Below are 21857 nucleotides of genomic sequence, written 5' to 3'. Positions count from 1 at the left end.
TCTGTTCATCATAATCGACTCGAAGATGTTTTAAGAAAGTGTTTGTGTTTTTGTTTTGGTGTAATGATCCTTGTAAGTGTGACACCAAGTTTCTGCTAACTTTGGTCATGGTGAGAGTTTTGGACGCCATTTTACAGGAAGGAATGGAGAAATTGCAGTGTTGATTCATGGCTGAGTGATTAGTCACAGAGAAAGATTGAGGAAGTTGATGGCTTTTTCTTCATTATAGTTGAGAGGTGGGTGTAATTGGAGGTATTCAAGATTATGAAGAATTCAAAGGTAAATAGTATTCAAGTGTTTCCACTGGTTGGTGAGACAACAGCAAGAGTTCACGCATTTAAAATCAAAGATTGAAAAGGAAAACTGAAATAAATGTCTTTACTGAGACAATTTAGCCATTGCGCATATATGGAGAGCAAGTGAGAATAGCTTTGACTCAGGATTTCATCCACAAAGCAGCATCAGCATAGAGCTGAATGCACCACGTAACCTGTTTCAATATTAGACTACTCTGAGTCTGTGATATTTATGACTGGCATCAAGAGCTCTTTCTTGCACACAGTGTTTTAAACATGTGGATGGGCCTGCATGGAGTACATTAGATGCAAAACTTCTGGAGTCATTTACAAAACTGCTGTATCCTGTGGTGATGGGAAGGGTAGTCATTCTGAAAGGCTGAGTTCAAATGAGGGCAGTATGTGCAATGTGTTAAAGGGATTTGATAGGTTAGGTACAGGAAGCTTCTTGCCGAACTGGGACAGTATAGATAAGGCCATAATCTTAAAATTAGAAATAGATCATTTGGGAGTGAAATTGCTATTAATCTTTCATACACGGCAATGGATAACTATAACTACCTTTCTCAAAAGTTTACACTTGCTGTACTTAAGATTGAATTGGATATTTTTCAGCAAGGATGTTAAGCTACATGGAGAAATGTCAGGAAGTAAGGTTGAGATAAACACCTGCAATGATCTATTTGAATGAGAAAACAGGTTCAAAGTGCTGACTGCCTTGCACCAATAATAATATTTCGAAAATGTTTTTTCTTTTCTGTATTTATCATGTCATTGTCTTTTTAGATTACTTTCTATTTGTGCAGCTTTTAGTGAGGGCTTGGACATCTAAATCTCTCTTCTCATTCTCAATTCACAGTTCTTTGACATTAAAAAAATTCCAGTCGGCCCTCCTTGATTTTGGTGCTTCACCTGTTGCAGTTTTGCCCATTCGTAATCTGCCCCAAGTCCATTCTTCTTGCCTCCTTTGAAACAATTAGCTGGGATATCCAGCATCTACAGTTCTTTGTTTTTTTTTGCTGGATTTCTAACTTAATTCCATCTACAAACTTGGGTGGATATCATTTCTCTGCTCCAGTGTTTCCTGAATGTTTTACTAGTGCAACTTCATTTTAGTGTTTTGGACGTCTTTTGACCCGGAGTGAAAGTTTTCATGGTAAGTTGAGCAGACTGGGCTGAGGCAAAGCTTTTGTGACAAGATGTTTTTGGAATGTTTGAGTCCATATAGCAGATTCTGAATGAATTTTCGGTATTTAATTGATTTTCAAGTTATTCCAAGGTTGTTGCTTCCACTACTCCACCTGGAATCCACCACGTATTTGATCATTCTTTGAAGAATTTCTTGATGTAATTCATAAATTTGCATTTTGCAAGTCTGCAAATCCTTGAGGAACACCACCAGCTGCAGTCTGCCAATCAGGATGCACTCATGTTATTCAAAAACATTTAAAATACTAAGCATTAATTACTCGATTAATTGAATAATACTGTAGTAACTGTCACATCAAATTATGAAGTCACTGAAAGGTTTTGGAAAAGAAACGTGGTTCGTGAGAGATCATTCTGTCCAGACTGTAAGTCAAAGTTTTTAAAGAATAAACGACAATCATCTGGTGTAATTTGTTGAAAGACAAAGTAGAAGGACATTTACAATTTGTGCATAGATCTGGATAAATCGCTTGTCCTGCTGACCTCTGAGGGTTCAGGGCTTTACATTATAAACCCAGAGCTGAAGCCCTTCAATTAAGTATAGGAATAGGAAGTGTTGCTGCAACTGTAAAAGGCACTACTGAGTCACACATGGTTTATTGCAAACAATTTTGGTCCCCAGGTCTGAGGACAGATGTATTGCATTGGAGGCAATTCAGAAGAAGTTCACTCAATTGATTCCAGAGATGAGTTTATTCTCTGAAGAGAGATTGAGCAGTTTAGGCTATAGTTTATAAGAATGAGAAGAGATCTAATTGAGGTATGTAAGGTGCTAAATAGGATTGACAAAAATGTAGCGATGATGTTTCCTCGTGGAACAATCTGGAATGTGATAGGGGTAGAAGATTCAAAACCGATGAGAAATTATGTCTGAGTGTGGTGGATACATTGAGTAAATCTGAGGATGTAATAGACGAGTTTTAAATTAGTAATAGGTTGAAGGGTTATGGAGAGCGGCAGGAAAGTGAAGTTGAGGCTGAGATGAGATCAGCCATGATCGTATTAAATGGAGCAGGCTCAAAGGGCTACTCCTTCTAGTTATTATGTTTTCTGTATAGAAACCCAGCTGAGTAATGAAAATTAATGGGCAACTGTTTTTATCCTCTCAATTTCTCAAGCTCTACCTATGCTATAACAAAAAGCCACTGATTTCTTTGGTTGCACATCAAAGGTTTGAAACAAGAATTGATCCTGTTTGCTTGTAATCATACTTTTACTTGCAGTCTTTTGTTTTTGAAAAAGACTTTTAGACAGGATATTACACGTAATGCCAGCAAATTCACTGTTTAATGCAAATCTTATGGTAGCTTTAGAAAAGAAAGAGAAATATCTATTCTATATAGGGCAGGAACAGTACCTCTCAGTGCCAGGGACCTGGGTTCACCTCCAACTACTGTTTGTGTGAAGTTTGCGTGTATTTCTTGTGTCTGCTCAGATTTCTGTTGGGTGCTTTGGTTTCCTCCCACTGTCCAAAGGTGTGCCGGTTAGGTGGATTGGCCATAGAAAATGCGTGTTTATGGGGAAAGTGTCTGGGTGAGATGGTCTTGGGAGGGGGTGGGGGATGTGTCAGTGCAGGCTCAATAGGCTGAATGGCCTCTTATTGCATTGTGCAGATTATATAATAATTCCTCTGTGTCATACACTGTTCCATTTCTTTAGATTTCCATATGAACTATATTTTCCTGCATCTAATTCTGAAATGCATACTAGTTTGTAATTCAAATTGAGATAATGTTTGTCATTATGGCCCTTTACAAATTTAAAATATATGCAATAAATTTTTGACTGCATAAATATGTTCAGATCAACTAGTATATTGCAGAATCCAGGTCGAGTGGGCCATAGAATTTTCAATCTTAAATCACAGATATTGGTTCCATGTACTGCGAACATATTAACAGTGATATGGTTTGAGATTGAAGTAACTTTGGCTGTGTTGGAGGCTTATTTTATTACACTCCTGTGACACACTTTGAATTGTTTTATTATGTTAAAGGTGCTATCGAATTGCTTTTATTATTATTCAGCAAGTTGTGGGAAACCAGGTAAGATGACAGCCCAGCCTGATCCTGTTTTCAGGTAAATCTGTTCGCTCCCACATCCACCAAGCAGGTACAGGAAATCTGACCAGTCTTCCCTTACTGTTGTTCTGAGGTGAGACTGAAACTTGGATTTTAATTTTTTTGGGTTGATCTACCAAGGATTTGGCACGTACAGGAGAATTGGGTATAGGTGTAATCAAAGTGAAGAATGTCTTGATAATTTATCATTCACAAAGGTTTATTGCTGACTCATTCCGATCCTCAGATCAGTGATGATTCAATGGGCAAATCCAGCCCAGATTTGTTAACACTACAGGTATTTTTGTCAAATTTACTTGACTGTAATGTGTATAGGAATACAGAAACAAAGCATATAGCTGCAGTGCTGGAGGATTTTAATCCGAGAAACTCTAGACATCAGCTTGTGTTTAATCTTTCAACAGTGCCCTTCTTATCTGCTCTTCTTTCCCTTATAATGTGGTGCCCCTTTCATAGCCAGCATGATACTTGGATTGTTCTGAAAATTTCATAACTTTAAACAGAAGAGCTTGAATATTGTGTTTCCATATGCAAAAATATGCAAATGTATTTGGTAGCAAAAGGCTATTTATCCTAACAATCTCCAAGTTTATCATAAATATTGCTTTTCTTAGTTTTACTTGCACTGTCAATTTTGATGCCAATCTCTTGTAGCTAGTTCCAAAATGTATCCTCCCTTAATTATATAAATCATAGATCGATAAAGTACAAAACAGGACCTTCGGCTCATCGAATCTGTGCCACCAAGAATACACCACTACTTGCACTCATCCCATTTTCCTACACAGGCCCATAAGTTTGAATGTTATGACACCTCAGGTGTTTGTCCAAGTATTTTTTTAAAGGTTGTGAGGTTCCCGCTTGAACTATCCTCCCAGGCAGTACATTCCACACCTACACCATCTTTTGGATGAAAGGATTTTGCTCAAATTCCCTCTAAACTTCCTGCCTATCACTTTAAAAAGTGTGCCTCTTGTTCTTGATCCTTCATCTAAGGGATCAGCTGCTTTCTATCCACAATGTCCATGCCCCTCATTATCTTATACAGTTTTATCAGGTACCCCCTCAACCTTCCCTGTTCCAAAGAATACAAACCAAGCTTATCTAGCCTCTCAACATAGCTAAAGTGCTCCACTCCAGACAGTATCCTGGTAAATCTCCTCTCACCCCCTCCAGTGCAGTTGCATCCTTCCTATAAGTGGTGACCAGAAATACACACATTACTCTATTTGTGGTCTAACCAGAGGTCCAGCGTAACTTCCTTGCTCTTATAATCTGTGCCTCAAATGATAAAAGCAAGTGTCCCGTATGCCACTTTAACTAGCTTATTAATCTGTCCTGCTACCATCAGGGGTTTGCGGTCAAGCACCTTGAGTTCCCTCTGTTCCCCTGAGCTCTCTCCACGCTTCAGGCTCACTGCCTTTATTCCTGATGAAGGGCTTTTGCCCGAAACGTCAATTTCGAAGCTACTTGGATGCTGCCTGAACTGCTGTGCTCTTCCAGCACCACTAATCCAGAACCTGGTTTCCAGCATCTGCAGTCATTGTTTTTACCTTCTTAGTTTCATGCTATTCGTTGAGTAAAAGCTGATGAATAAGATGCTGTCTATGATTGTTTGGAATGCAAGCTCATCAAGAACTTTTCAACTGTGTTTGACTTAATAAATTCTTAGATGTTCTTTTGCCCTTTGGGTCCCAATTTCTTTTTAAAGAGAGTCTTAAATAGGCAGGCTAATTCCATGCATGTTGCCATATTCTTACACTTTCTTTTCTTGCCGTGTCTAGCTGTAATAAATCTGAGTTATCACAAGTCCTGTCACTTTCCCTAAATGGTTACATTAATCAGAACAACTTGTTGAAAATGGTATTAGTTGTAGAATGCAATATAATTGGTGTCTGAGACATTATGGATATCTGCTCTTTTTGAAAATAGCTTGTGTCTGCAAATGTTGGCTACTACAGAAGAGACTGCATAGAAACCAAATAGAAATAGGATGAGAGCACTAAATGATTATTTGACTGGTATTGATTATGAAAGTGTAGTTTGGATCGCACTAAGTTCATTTTTGGAAAAATTCTCTTGTCTACAGCGATAACCATAAAATCTTGAAGGATTTGCTTCTTTTTGTATCTGTGCACTTTTAGGTAACTCTGAAAAGCTGTTTGTGTTTAACTAGAAATGTATTTTCTCATGTGCCACTTGATATAACTTGTTAAGCACTTTTTTCCTGTGTGCAGCTCCCCCACCACCTCCCCCAGGAACACGGAATGGAGCTCGCGAGGTCCCTCCCCCTCCACCACCATACAGGACACCTTCAGATCCTCCAAATCGAGGGAAACCCCCACCACCACCTCCAATGCGAACACCTGCACCCCCTCCTCCACCTCCACCTATAAGAAATGGACATAGGGATCCTGTTGGACCATCTTCCAAACCACATACAGGTAAAAGAAGAGAAAATAAATGTCAAATTTATGATGGGTTTTAAATCTGTTCAGTCATTCACTTTCTGATGGGATTTTCGGTGACTGTAAATTCTTGGCGAGATACTTTCAGAAGATAAATTCAAGATGTTTATTACTTTTTTCTGTATTTCCCACCACTTGGGAAAATTGGCACAAAATTAAATTCTTTCCTTTTATTTATGCAGATATTCTGGAATGTTTTTGTAGCAGAAATTCCTGTCTCCCTCTGACCTTCCTTGTAATATTTATTCTGGCTATATCAGTCTTCCCATTAGTGAATTAATGCGTGCAGACAGTTTCTAATACAAAAGCCACGTACAATCAGGATAAAATTGTTATCAAGCAAACTGAAACTTGTAACTCTTGTCACATTCACACAAGTAGACTGAAGCATTTTCCTAATAGCAGTATTACATATATTTTGGGTTTTTATTTTGCCAATTTGCTCCTCCATACTCAGATCCTTTTTACTTTGCCCATGGGATGTATGCATCACTGACCTGGCCAACATTTAATGCCCACCTCTAATTGCACTTCAGAAGGTGCTGGTGACTTGTCGTCTTCAACCCGCGCGCGCGCACACACACACACACAGTCTTCCATGTGTAATCCTACGCTATAACTGCCAACTAGTTAGTCTACGGAGTAAGCATCACGAGGTGAGCCTTTGACCTAATATCCATTCACACGTTTTCAGTGCCATTGAATTAATGATCAGAACAGGGAGTTTCAGCTAATTTATTTTCTCCAGGAAAAGAAAACAATGAAATTATTTGTAATAATGGAAGGAAGGAAAGAAAATCAGTAGATTTATTTTTGTTTAAGCTCTATTCTTTCACCTTATTGGAGTCTCCTTTACTGTGTGAAATTGTCTGGCAAAAAAGGGAAAGAAGATATGAGTGGGATAGGTATGAACCAAACACATGCAAATGGGATTAGTTTTATTGTGAAAACTGGGTGGCATGGGCAAGTTGCGCCGATGGGCCTGTTACCATGCCATAAAGCCTCTATGACTCTAATAGGTCTCACTCAGTGCTTTTTTTTCCAAACTTGGGAGATATGAGAGAGCCAGCCATAGTGAATTGCTCTTTGAGAGGCTGCTCTTACTCTTCTGAAACATGGCTATGCCCTGCTGCCATCTTTTCTATAACTGGCATCATGACATAGGCAGCTGACATTAATAACTAGCCATATGGTCAACACAGACACAAGCCTGTAGGCACCATAACACTGTGCCAATCGTATCTTGCATGTGGAAAGTCCAGACACAAGCCTATGCTTTTTTTAGATGTTCGCATTTCAAGCTAGTATTATGGCTCATGTATGTGGGAACTGATTAAAATGGTGAAGCTGCTTTCACTAATGACATTTTAACTTGGAGGTTTTAATGTAATCTATGTCTATGACCAGAGGGCATAGATTTAAGCTGAGGAGTATGTGATTTAGAGGAGATCTGAGGAAGAATTCTTTCACCCAAAGGGTGGAAGAAATATGGAACATGCTGCCAGAATGTGTGGTGGAGGCAGATACTCTTGTAACATTTAAGAAATATCTGGATGAGTACTTAAAATGCCAGGTATATGGGATTAGTGTAGATTGCAGTTTCTTGGTTAGCATAGACAGGGTGGGCTGAAGGGTCTGTTTTCTATGCTGTACAACTCTGAAAGCTGTCATCTATTCAGTTTTGGATTAGACCAGTCTAAACCTTGGACTCCAAAGAAACACATTTCCAGAACGTATTTGTTTTCTGACACGGAGGTAAATGTTTTGAGGGTTATTGGTAGCTTAGAAACTGTAGGTATGCTCATGGTCTGCGCATGTTCTGCTCTCGCTAGTTTTGTGCTTTTAGCAACATCTTATAATCAAGTTGAGAGAATAATAGAGTTTCAGTCAGTTATTAGGAGAAAGTGAGGACTGCAAATGTTGGCTATCAGAATCGAAACGTGTGGCACTGGAAAAGCACAGCAGGTCAGGCAGCATCCGAGGAGCAGGCTAATCAACACTTCGGGCATAAGACCTTCATCAGTTTGTTCAGTTATTGTCAACTTGTAGATTCCCATTGTAACCCATTGGAGCTGACATGGTGATGTTCATTCACTAGAGTGGCAGAGTTTTCTGATCAGCTCATTGCCTTCATTCATCCAGAATACTCCTAATTTGCATTTACTATTTGAATGTTAAAAACTCTATTTTAAAAATTTTCTCTCTCTCCTAGATGACTTTGAATCAAAATATTCATTTCATCCAATGGAAGACTTCCCGGCACCGGAGGAATATCGACATTTCCAAAAAACATACCCAAGTAAGCTGAATAGAGGTGAGTTCCTCCTGTTAACTGTTTGTTTATGTGCAAGAATTCCAGTTTTAATTGAGTGTTCAGCACACTCACTGATGAATCATTTGTTAAACATGACATCTCTGCTCATATAAAACAGGTTTATTTGAAGGGAATTGTCTTCATTTTCATTCTTGAGACTTGGGTCCTGTAGGTATCAATCCGAGAAAAATATTTTTATGAGTGTGCAACTAATAATACATTGGGTTACTTAGTTACTTTAAGTGGTTTACAGTGCTATGACAGGCAATTCAGCCCAACAGGTTTATGTTTGAGATTATCGAGTGAGCATCGTCATATTCCCATTTCATCATTCATCAAAGCCTTTATTTCTTGCTTTATCTGGCTCCCCTCAATCACATCTGGTTTGTCTGTTCCATGGTATGAGCTTGCTTCATGATAACATAATTTTTCAGTGTGATTAAATTTAGTGTCTAAGTATTTGATGCACTGATATAAATTGCAAGTATCCATGTGAGAGAAGAAATGAAAGGAATGAAGTTTATGTGGCCCTTGTATCGTGTTCAGACATAATTAATTCCATTATGGAATATATTGGACTTGATCCCATCTTCATGCCTGACTTTATGCGTCTATATTTAGAGAAACAATGTTTTTAATTTTGAACAACACAAATAGTACAAAAGCAAACAATCAGTACCTTCTGGAGTAATGTCTACACCATTTCTGGTATTGAAAATTACATATATAACACAAAGGACCAGGAGTCAAAATGTCTTTGGATGATGATTCAGCAATCCTGATGTGAATTCCTATCAGTTATCATCTTAGACGATTACAGACCAGTGCTGCTCGGTGAAGAAGGCCTACTGCCATCTTTGTAAGGCAGCAAGGGGTGGCTAGAAATTTGACTGCAGTCTCATCAACTGTATTAAGTAAACAAAAATAAATTGACTGAAAATGGTGACAGTAACCCAAGAGACCAACTTCTAAAGACTAACTGCACATACTAAATTTTATAGCAAAGCAAGGCAAATGAAAGTATTCAATCTGGTGTCTTAAAATTTTATCTGTATGTTTAGGGAGTACATTTAACATTTATGGCAGTTTGGAGCTAGAAATGGAGGAGTTACAAAAGTATTTGAATCAACTGTGAATATGTCCGTTTAAATCATTGGATTCATGTTATTAACATCCCTGGCGACCACATAAACAGGGTTTTCATTTACATATTCAGGCATTTAGTACCAATTTCAGTCCCCCTCTTAGAAGTTGACTTTGCACAGAGCATGGGGAAGCTAGAGTTTCTTAAATGGCTACTGACGAATGGCAATGTTCAGGAAATTTATTGAAATAAATTCCTACAGAGCTACAGGGAACGGAAGTACTTAAGTCCATAGGTATTGGAAATACCCGTTTAATTCCTCTCTTTAGTGTCTATTCTAACCTTGTCTTGTTCATTCTCAAATGCACCGTCTACCCAGTTGAATTGTGCTTTTTAAGACAGGCTTGATTATTATTGGCCAAGAAACCTGCCTATCCTCTCATTCGTGCCTTACAGATGAGTTTCTAGTCAGATAAAGCACCACAGGGATGGAATAATTCTCCATTGTGGGCCAATTCTTCAGGAGGAAGGAGGGGAATGTTGTAATAAGCTGTATATCTGGTCCATAATTCAATTAAATGCTGCAGATCATCGTCATAAGGCTTGTCTAATCTAATTAATCCTGCCCAACGCTTTACTGTTTGCTGATGCATTTTTTTATTCTTCATTTCTTCCAGTTGTTCGAGGGGCACCACCTCTTCCACCTGTTGCAAGGTGATCTGTGACTGTGTGGGTTTGGCTATTCCCTGCCTTCCCTGTTGTGGAAGACTGATGCTTTCCCTTCCTTCCTTTTTCCTGGTGTACAGCTCAAGATCCTTAACCACTTCACTACGTTGAGACAAAACCTCGTCAGATCTGCTTAGAGCATGCATCCTAATCTGAGATTTCTGTGCTTCAGATTGCACAATCTTTGACCTTCACATCTTTCAGCTCCAGGAAATGTCACTGCAATTGGGCTGAGCTGATGGAAAGTTGACTGCAATGTCTTTTTTTTTGAAGTTGAGGGTTTGTAAGATGTTTACAGCTACCAGAGTTCCAAGAATGCATGCCCAAATTTCACTACAAATGAATTGGAATATATGGAATAATGTGGGTCTTGCTTCAGTCTGTACTAAGTGGTTAAAATAATTTTTTGTGAAATGGATGCTGATTTGAAAATATCCTTGGACCTCTGGTAGATTGGTACAGTTATGGAACACTATTGGGTACACATGGACTAGTTGGTAAGACTAAAATTCCCACACTACATTTATTGTTTTGAATTTTTATTCCAATATCTAGCTGGTCCTTGCCTTATACATTGTCATGTTGTTGGTACCAGGTTTATTATAATGTATTTACTCAAGTACAGGAGATATAGTAATCATTGTTATAATTCTTTATTTGTAATTGTACAGAGCTTGTGAATTAGGTAATGGTGGGCTTGATGGAAGACATCTCAGATAAAGGACTGACTTGTTTTGATTGCTTATCCTATCCATAGCAGAGGTTTCGTCTTTTATTTAATCTGGAGCAGCAGAGCTCATGTTGAGGGATGCTGACTGAATGTGTCATTTACCAGGCACAAATAAAGTCTCTTCTTGGCACGCATTGGGTATGAGAGTTTATCAGCTTGGCATTCACCAAGTTGGGGTGATGTCTCCTGGTACGTGCTAGGTACGAGCGATGTGAAATGCACTGTGCATTTTTTTTAAAGCTGTAACTTCAGGCCAAAGCACTTTGAATTTGGTGTTTTTTTTTGTGTGTTTGTCTGTAATGTGGTACTTTCATACTATTCTTGGGAGCCCTGTACACTGTTCAACAGGCATCATGTGCGGTGCTACAGTACCAGCGAGTCTAAATCTCTCTTTATAGGAACAACAGTAATTTCTTCCATAGGTAAACATTCTTCCATCTTTTTTTTTTACTTTCTGTCTCTCTCTGTCTCTGCATTGTTAGGAAGTGGGGTTTGCATTAAGATCTTGGGATGTGAGAATGTGAAAAATGCTGAACAATCTATGGAACTGTTGGCAGCCTTCCATTAGACGTTTTTTGACAGAATTATAGTTATATAAAGGAAGGGGAACGGAGTATACATCAGTAAATCAATTCATGATCAGCTAATAGATTTGTTTGCTGTTGGTTTTTAATATTTTATTAATCAATCAGTTTTTTTTTGAGCCAATCATTATGGGTACGGCCCAGTATTTTATTCTCACTTGATTATTGTGTAGATCCTGCAAAACACTGATGTGATTGCTGTATTAAGACAGAATTCTGAAATGGATTATGTTTAATTGTGTGCCTGACCTTCATACAAGGCTGCGAGTTTACCGCTTCCTTGAGTAAAAGGTGGGTGGTTGTCCCTGGAATACTGGTGGAGATCCTGGAAACTCGCCATGGAATTTGATTCATTCAATCACTGTAAAGCAGGATGACTTGTTTGCTGGAACAGTTAGTTGGCACAGCCTAAAAGGTATCTTTGTGTATTTTTTTAATGTGTTAACTTTCATGTAAATGTTGTTTGAATGCACCTACCTTAACAAGACAAAGCACTCTGCATTGGTTCATTTGGTTGGTATAGGAAAGAGCATTCTCATGAGTGCTACTGCAGGTATAAGTGGATCGCACTTACTCTCATGAATTAATATCCCTAGCAATGCAGTTACTGAGAGCGATATTTGATTCGCCCTGTCGAAGATGCTACAAAGCAAGAGTCTGGCTGCCATTTTTTTTTTGAAAACTTGAAATATGCCTGTGGAACACAGAAAAGCCCTCTGCTACATGATCTCCTGAGTGGCATCAGCTACCCTTATGGACTGTGTGCAGATCAGTACCATGGTTCAGAAAAACACTTGTATTACCACATTTTCAATTTTACATTTGTGAAACATCATTGACAGGTACTGTAAAAGTAACACTAAAATGTGTTTCATCATGCATGGAACGATTATATAGGATTTTGACTCGCTGGTTTGTAAAGTAGAAAATGTACTTGCAAATATGCTCAAGTTTATCCTACATTTCTTAAGCGTGACAATGGGATGGTTTTCTATACTGTACACAAGTGCATGCAATTCAAATACTGCAGAACTGGCCCACCATGCTTTGTCCAGGTATCAATGGACCCAGTGTGTTTGCATTCGCTTCTGGCTGCGGTTTCAATAGTGTAGTCAGTGAACATGAAGAACTTTGTATAATAATCATTTGAACCAATAACTCTAGTGACCATTCCACAGAATAGTCTGGTCCAGTACTGGTGACGTCTTTGTTTCTTGTTGAAAATCTGGAATTTGTATCCTTAATCATCCAGCACACACCAAGAAAGGAAAAAGCAAACAGTGAATGAACTGGGCAAACAGCAGACTGACAGGTGATGAGCAGAATTTGTGGGTTTTAAAATAAATTGCATTTGCAGCATTTACTGCAAGTGCCGTAGAGACTTTATCAGTCGTCTTCAATACAAGACTGAAATCTGGGATTTGTAGTACAGGTTTGAAATGTGCAATTATTGGCACTGGTACTGACACATACAGTAATACCAGTGCTGGTATGTCTAATAATCATGCCAGTACCCTCTACATATAATGCCAGCTTTATTATTGGTATACATAGCACCAGCTCCCTAATGCATGGTGTATGTAATATACCAGTCCAGTACAGGTCCAGTATTTTTTTTTTGTTTTGTTTTCTTCTCATTTTGCAAATGCCACAAACATTGTGCCTTACAGAATGCACCGGTGTTTCTGTGTTGCTTTGATTTGCTCTTTTATGTGTGTGTGCGCAAGCACACCCAAATAGGACAGGAGGACTTTTCCTTCCATCAGATGTTGCCTGTTTTGAGTCCTGTGAATATTACCATTTCTGTGTCATCTGAAGCCACCAACGGTGAGTTTCTTTTCTCCCCCTCCAGTAGCTTTTCTGTTAACATGGTGGGTACTCTGCGTTCGAAATATTATTTTTAAACAAATTAACCTCATTATTATTAAAGTTCTGTTTAGCTGGATTAATTTATTGTCTTGATTTATCTTTCATTTTATGGTAATCTAATAGTTTTCTTGTCCCCCTCCTATGGTTGATCTGTGCAGGGTTTGGGGTAGTCTCTGACTATGGATATGGAGTGTGCTGTAGTTTCCCCTGCTATGCAATTCTTGATTATGAAAACAAAACTTTGTAATCACATTTCTTTAAATGGTACAGCAGCTCTTCTGTGGGATTGAAATACACAGAAGATTTAAAAAAGGACTCATATGGAGATTGCAATAACTGAAGCATTAAATTCCCTTGTTAATTGCTGTATCATGCAGGCCAGCTGGACTTGGTTCTCTGTTAATTATCAAGAAAATTGAAATAAAAATAATCACTTTAATTTTTCTTATTTTGAGTGTTGAAGTGTGATTTGCTGTTGACTCCGTTGTTACTATTCTATTTCTTGGTTCATTTTCAATGTAAGATTATTTGTGTGTTTTATAGGAAACTGCATTACTCTTAATCTCTGTTACTTAGAATGCGTAAGAAAATAACACCACCATATCCTTACCTATTTGCCAAAATGTGAGGCAACAGAAGAAAAACAGCAATTTTTTCTCTGAACTCTTTCATACCAAAGAATCCTTTGCCAACTTAAACAAGTTGCGCACACAAAAAAAAACTCTAGATTCTTAAATAGCATTTAGTTCCTTCTGCAAGTGCTTCAAGTTGCATTCTCCCACTGTGAAGCAGGTGGAATTAGATCTCTGATCCATTTTTTCATTTGCCTGATTGAGGATTGTCATATTTGTACAGTCTGTCATAGACAGTATTGCCTCTTAGAAATAGATAGCTCCATGTGAATGTGGAAGGACAAAATATTTGTGCATTCTTTAAGTTGGCAGTGCTACTTTTGCATCTGAATTTAGGATTTCCAAGCAGATGATTGTCTGCTGCAAAAGCAGGTGAGGAAATTTCATATTGAGTCTGCTTTGATGGCCACAGCAGCAATTGAGTAGTCAATGGCAAAAGAAAACAAGTCATCTGATGTCTCAGGGCAGGAATCTTGATTAACTTTTAAGAATAGGATTTAATGGAACCACCACTGTGATAAGTCATTTTCACTAACTAGTCTGACAATGTAATGAACAGTAATTTCAACAACTCCCATCTTGAATAAAATATTCACCCAAAATGCTGTCTTCAGAATAAAAATAGGCTTGATATGATGGAAACTGCAAATATCTGGGCATGTCCATGAAATAATCAAGTCCTAAGACATCTTTAGTAAACTGGACGTTCTGCATTGCAATAAAATCATCAAACTGTTAACTTTCTAAAAATTCAACTTTAATTAATAGAACAAAGCCTTATGAAATCAATAACATTGATGTTAATTATTTAAAAACAAGAACAATATGGGAGATATACCATTTTGCCACTTGTAATCCTGTGATTTGATATAATTCAATGTTATTGTGTTGTAAGTAGACAGTCCAGGAAAGGTTCACTAAAGTTGATTCCAGGTATGGAGGGATTTTCTAATGAGGAGAGATTGAGTAGGATTGGCTTGTACCCATTGGAGTTTTGAAGAATGACAGGAGACCATACTGATACTTAAGATTCTTGTGGACTTGACAGTATATTTGCAGGGAGGTTATTTCCCCTGTATGGACAAGTCAAGGTCCAGTGGGCATAACCTGACAGTGAGGGGTTGCCCATTTAACGCAGATGAGGAATTTCTTCTTTAAATTTGTGGGATTCAAGTATAATCAAGACTGAGATAGCTAATCAGTAAGAGAATCAAGGGTTATGGGGGAAAAAGCAAGAAAGTAGAATTAAGAATTGCAAGAGCAGCCATGATCTCTGAAGGGCAGAGCAGATTTGATGGGCTGAGTGGCCAATTTCTGGTACCTTTTATATCAGGAGCAGGGGTGGCAAAACAATTACGAGGGGATAAGTGTTCAAGTTAAGAATGTTACTGATACATAAATGCATCTACTACACTGGGTATCTACTGTGAGTTACCAGAAGTTCAAAGTGTGTTCATTAACAATGCTTTAGATGGTAAAAGTTTTGAGTAAATGATGCACTGAATCAAAAATACCATTTTATGGAAAGGAGTATAGGTCCCGGGCCTAGTTAATATCCAGTGACTGGAAAGGACACGTGAATGTTGAGTGTAGATAGAATGCATGCCTCAAATTTTCTGCATTGTAACAGTGATGTTTTAATAATGGATGGTAAAATGCTTCAGATGTCTTAAGGTGGTCTCAGGTTTTAGATTAATGAAAGTCCATTCTATAACTATCTCAGATGCCTTCTTTAGACTCAGAAACCATATTTGTATTTTTATTGCCTTGCTTGGTTAACTCATTCTCCTTTTGGGAACACCCCAATAGTTCTGACATTGCATGTGCCAAGCTTCCTGAAATGTATTTTTGGTATAGACCTGCTGAAACTTTGAGCAGGACACTTGTTAAAGTCCTTTGACAAATGATCATTTGGTTTGCATAAGAGACTATAATAAATATTCTGGAATGTTTTCAGAGATAGGAGAAATATGACAAAGCGAGTTAAGGTCCACTGGTTTGGTGTAGCCATTTGTAAAATTATGTAATTGTGGCAAAACTGTGGTAATGAATGTGGACTTTGACTACTCATTAATAACTACTCAGTCCCTGTCTTGCCAAATTTCAGTGATTTATGTACTGATAGATAATAAGCTTCAGAATTGACAGTCTGGGAGATGAGCTTCCCTTTATTGCCTTCTGGATAAGAGTGTATGTCCTGTATTTAAAGTGAACAAAATGTATCTATATTTATAATGGCTTGTTGAGCAGGGTAAATATCTGAATTATGATCATTCTTTTAATGGGCTTCAAAACATCATAGAATCCCTATAGTGTGGAAACAGACCACTTGGCCTAACAAGTCCACAACGACCATCCAAAAACTATCACACCCAAACCCATTCCCTCACACTATTACTTCACATTTCCCGATTAATGCCTCTAACCTACACATCCCTGAACACTATGGGCAATTTAGCATAGCCAGTTCACCTAACCTGCACATCTATGAACTGTGGGAGGAAACCGGAGCACCTGGAAGAAACCTATGGAGAATCTGGGAGAATGTGCAAACTCCACCCAGACGGTCACTCAAGGCTGGAATCGAACCTGGGTCTCTGCTGTGAGGCAGCAATGTTAACCCACTGAGCCATCGTGCTGGATTTTATTGCAAAATATAAAAGGAAGATGAATATTATTGAAGAAAGTTAGTCCATTATTTCAATTGAATTATGCAAAGGCACTGTGATTTCAGGCAGGTTGATTCTGTACGATATACACAATTATGCAGAGGTTTCTATCTACCTGAACTGAGTTCCAATTAAAGTATTCCTGTTTCAAATGCACTTATTGCAATTTATACCTAAGCAATCTTACAATGATAGCAACATTCTGGGCATCTGCAATAAAAAAAATATAAAATTTGGAAAAACCCAGATCTGGTAGCATTTGTGGAGACGAAACAGAGTTACATTTTAAATCTGACAAAATTCCATGAAAATAATGCTAATTTGGTAAAGGTACCATCAATGCACATAACAGCTAAATATCCTGTTGCTTAATATGATTCCCTGCTTCTGGGAGAGAAAGTCTACATTCAAAGTCTTTTTAAAAATTCATTAATGGGATATGAGCATCACTGGCAAGGCCAGCATTTATTACCCATCCCTGATTACCAGCGGATCTTTAGGAGTCAACCACATTTCTGTTGGTCAGGAGTCACATGCAGACCAGCCCAGATAGGGGTGGCAGTTTCCATCCCTAAAGGACACTTGTGAACCATTGACCATTAGGCTCTGTCTTCCAGTTTTGTTAAATTGAATTCAAATTCCACAATCTGCTGTGGCAGTCCCCAAAACATTTCTTGGGTTTCTGGATTGTCCAGTGATAGTACCATTAGGCCATCAGCTCCCCAGTCTACAATGGAAGTGTGACACAACATAGAGATGTACAGCATGGAAACAGACCCTTCGGTCCAATCTGTCCATGTCAACCAGATATCCCAACCTAATCTAGTCCTACCTGCCAGCACCTGGCCCATATCCCTACAAACCCTTCCTATTCATATACCCATCCAAATACCTCTTAAATGTTGCAATTGTACCAGCCTCTACCACTTCCTCTGGCAGCTCATTTCATACCTGTATCTGTGTGAAAAAGTTGCCCCTTAGGTGTCTTTTAAATCTTTCCCCTCTCACCCTAAACCTATACACTCTAGTTCTGGACTCCCCGACCCCAGGGAAAAGACTTTGCCTATTTACCCTATCCATGCCCCTCATAATTTAATTTTGTAAACCTCTATAAGGTCACCCCTCAGCTTCCAACGCTCCAGGGAAACAGCCCTAGCCTGTTCAGCCTCTCCCTATAGCTCAAATCCTCCAACCCTTACAACATCCTTGTAAAGCCTTTCTGAAACTTTTCAAGTTTCACAACATCTTTCTGATAGGAAGGGACCAGAGTTGCACGCAATATTCCAACAGTGGCCGAACCAATGTCCTGTACAGCCGCAACATGACCTCCCAACTCCTGTACTCAATACTCTGACCAAAAAAGGCACGTATACCAAACACCGCCTTCACTATCCTATCTACCTGCGACTCCACTTTCAAGGAGCTATGAACTAGCACTCCAAGGTCTCTTTGTTCAGCAACACTCCCTAGGACCTTTCCATTAAGTGTATAAGTCCTGCTAAGATTTGCTTTCCCAAAATGCAGCACCTCACATTTAACTGAATTAAACTCCATCTGCCACTTCTCAGCCCATTGGCCCACCTGGTCAAGATCCTGTTGTAATCTGAGGTAACCCTCGTTGCTGTCCACCACACCTCCAATTTTGGTATAATCTGCAAATTTACTAACTGTACCTCTTATGCTCGCATCCAAATCATTTATGCAAATGACAAAAAGTAGAGGGCCCAGGACCGATCCTTGTGGCACTCCACTGGTCACAGGCCTCCAGTCTGAAAAACAACCCTTCCCACCACCCTCTGTCTTCTACCTTTGAGCCAGTTCTGTATCCAAGTGGCTAGTTCCCCCTGTATTCCGTGAGATCTAACCTTGCTAATCAGTCTCCTATGGGGAACCTTGTCGAACGCCTTACTGAAGTCCATATAGATCACATCTACCGCTCTGCCCTCATCAATCCTCTTTGTTCCTTCCTCAAAAAACTCAATCCAGTTTATGAGACATGATTTCCCAAGCACAAAGCCATGTTGAATATCCCTAATCAGTCCTTGCCTTTCCAAATACATGTACATCCTGTCCCTCAGGATTCCCTCCAACAACTTGCCCACCACCAATGTCAGGCTCACTGGTCTATAGTTCCCTGGCTTGTCCTTACCACCCTTCTTAAACAGTGGCACCACGTTTGCCAAACTCCAGTCTTCCGGCACCTCACGTGTGATTATAGATGATACAAATATCTCAGCAAGAGGCTCAGCAATTACTTCTCTAGCTTCCCACAGAGTTCTAGGGTACACCTGATCAGGTCCTGGGGATTTATCTACCAACATGTCCAACAGCTTGATTAAACACGTATCCGATGGAGGTGAATATAGGAAAGAATGAAAGGATTTCTTGTCCACACTGCTACCAGACAGTCCATCGTCTTACCCCATCAATGTTCTGAAGTCTGTCTTTGTTCTGCCATCCACTGCCTCCTCATCTTGGTTTAGATCAATTGATAACACGTCAGTAATGGAATCCCAATATGCTACCCAACAGTGCACTGTCCACTCTAATACAGATCCTGCTCTTCAGTGAGATTCTGGATGTAGGTGAGTATAAAGGTCAGTGAGACTTGCATCATCCAACCCAGCACTGAGAACTAAGCACTGTAAATCAGAAAGGGCTTTCTTCATTTACTGAATTTTTAAAACGTTGGTACTTCCAAGATTACTTTTGGCCATCCTTCCTTCTCGCCTTTGCCTTTCCAACCCAGACTATTTGTGAGCATGATGAGAATGATAGGACATACAAATCATGCAGGAGGAGTAAGCTAGAACCCTTTCATTCCAAACAGTCTCCACATCAACTTGGCTCGTGTTTACATTAATCTGCTTTAAAAGAAAAAAAATGTCGATTCACTTTCACATACAATCAAAACTCCCAAAATCTTAAATTGGACCATGTAGAATATCGATCTGTGAGATAAACGCAGAAAGCAGTGAGGAACTCAACAAGTGTGGCAGCAACTGTGGAAACAAAGAGTTAATGCTTTGAGCCCGGTATGTTCAGAACATGTGATATATTTGGAAGATGGAAGACAACTGTGTGAGACAATGAGAAAAGTCTTAAATCAAACTGCTAACACATGGTCCATTGTGAAAATGTCATTTTCACAAATCGGGATAAACACCCAGCATTGAAGTTTGAATTATCTATTATATGAATTACAGCAAAAGGGGATTTGATAACAATTTAAAGTATAGGAGATAAGGCCCTAAATAAATCAAATGCATAGAAACGTGCATTATAGAAATTGAGATATGTAGCACTGATAAAATCATGTTTAATAACAGCCTTCCATTTAGAAAGTGATGGGGGGGGGGAACTGTAAGGGTAGCGTTTTTTTTATTACCATCAACTTTAAACTGCTCAGTGTTGAACTGTCTTTTAGTAAAAGGATACCAATGTTTTAGCTGATGTGGTTCAGGAGAAGGTACAACCTATAATTGCTTACTTAGTGGTGAGACATTACTGGTCGTGCACTGAACAAGATCATGCAATTGTGAACAGACAATGCAGACAAGCAGTGCCATCCTCTTACTGTTTTTTGGTCAGGGCATACCTATTATTGCGACATGAGATTTGTGAATATTGTTTTGGTATGGATAGTGATACACAAGCAAAATACTGTAGATACTGAAATTCTTAAATGGTTTGTGTATTTATACTAGTTAGGTGCAGAAGTAGGCCCCTCACTCCTCGAACTCACTCCACTATTTAATAAGATCACGGCTAAACTAACTGTAACCTCAACTCCATGCACCTGCCAACCTCAAAAATCTTTAATCTCTTTGCATACTAAGAATCCACTTACCTCTGCCCTAAAATTATTAAGTCTCTGCTTCGACTGTGTTTTCAGAAACAGCTCTAAAGACATTTAACTGTCAGGGAAAAAAAACTGCCTCATGCCCATCTTAAATGGGCAACGGCTTAAGAAGAATCAGAGGTGACTTAATAGAAATGTAGGAGAACCTGAGGGGACTTTACCATGTGGCTATTGAAAGGATGGTTCCTCTTGTGGGAGAACCTAGAACTAAGTGTCATATTTAAAGTGGGTGGGGTGGGCGGAGAAATATCCATTTGAAACAGATGAGGAAAGTATTTTTTCCCTCCAAAGGTCAAGAGTTTTTGGAATTCCCGTCCTCAAAATTAGTGGATACAGAATTTTAAAATATTTTTAAGGCAGGGATGAAAGCTTATTAGGGGCATGCAAGAATGTAGAGTTGAGGTTAAAATCAGATCAGCCATGATCTTGAATGGTGGAGGAGGTTCGAAGAGCCAGGTGCTATGGTTGTTCCTTTTTGTACTTCCAGAACGTGAAGGTGCCTGGGTTGGGCAAGGTCAAAATCACCATGTTGTAGTCCAACAGGTTTATTTTGAAAACACAAGCTTTCAGAGGCCTGCTCCTTCTTCAGGTGTTAGTGAGAGAGGGAGACCTTAGACACAGAATTTATAAGTAAAAGATCAAAGGGTCATACAATTGATGTGAATGAGTTGAGCTCACCTAAGCTGGCTCTTAAATCTTTAATCAGAATGGAGATGCAGGTTTCAATTGATTAATATGCAAATCTCATAATTTCTTTCAAATCACTGCCCCGAGATAACTTAAGGTTTTATCAGTATAAAAGAGGTGACATCTCAGGTCAGACATTGCAATATAGGCGTGATGTCTTGTTTAGAGTCTGTGTCTTAACCTGGAGTCAGACTGGTTTATTTCTAAAGTAGGAATTTATAAAATGCTGCATTGACTGACTCTACAAATTATGTGCTTTTTGAACAAAATAGAATGTATCTGCAAATACAAATCTGTAAATGCAAAATTGCAAATGCCTTCTTCCAGAATAAAGTTAGTATGTAACAATACTGAAATAAGAAAAGGGAAAGGAAAAAGTATCTGTGACGCCTTCACTCCAGACAACTTCTACTTAACATTTTGACCCCACATTTCTATTGCTTCACAACTCACCATCTTTCAATCCTTGCTAATTAACTCTTGGCAAAAGTGCTGAAGTAAAAATCTCTGGCAAAAAGAATAATTTAGAATAACTTTATCTAACAACATTTCCAATAATGCAACACTAATCCACCAGTTTCACAGTGAGAAGCACATATGCTGTCAGCTTGAGAGAAGACAACAGGTTTATGCACCACAAGTTATC

The 21857-nt window shown here is 38.8% G+C and overlaps 2 protein-coding genes across 2 annotated transcripts in view; one reads left to right on the top strand and one right to left on the bottom strand.

The window, feature by feature from the left end:
- Window positions 1-13809, top strand: part of wipf2b (WAS/WASL interacting protein family, member 2b) — a 43708-nt gene extending 29899 nt beyond the window's left edge. The window contains exons 6-8 of the mRNA XM_072561390.1: window positions 5824-6030; window positions 8267-8368; window positions 10130-13809. Of these exons, the coding sequence (XP_072417491.1) occupies window positions 5824-6030; window positions 8267-8368; window positions 10130-10170 (350 nt within the window). The 3' untranslated portion in view covers window positions 10171-13809. The remainder of the gene's footprint in view (window positions 1-5823; window positions 6031-8266; window positions 8369-10129) is intronic.
- LOC140465729 (leucine-rich repeat-containing protein 46-like) overlaps window positions 8433-21857 on the bottom strand; it is a 47400-nt gene continuing 33975 nt past the window's right edge. Inside the window, exon 9 of the mRNA XM_072561393.1 lies at window positions 8433-8534. Within this exon, the coding sequence (XP_072417494.1) occupies window positions 8448-8534 (87 nt within the window). The 3' untranslated portion in view covers window positions 8433-8447. The remainder of the gene's footprint in view (window positions 8535-21857) is intronic.

This window comes from Chiloscyllium punctatum, chromosome 42, assembly GCF_047496795.1.
Source record: "Chiloscyllium punctatum isolate Juve2018m chromosome 42, sChiPun1.3, whole genome shotgun sequence".
NCBI lineage: Eukaryota > Metazoa > Chordata > Chondrichthyes > Orectolobiformes > Hemiscylliidae > Chiloscyllium > Chiloscyllium punctatum.
Note: the sequence above shows the minus strand (reverse complement) of the source record. Positions and strands in the feature narration are given on the sequence as shown.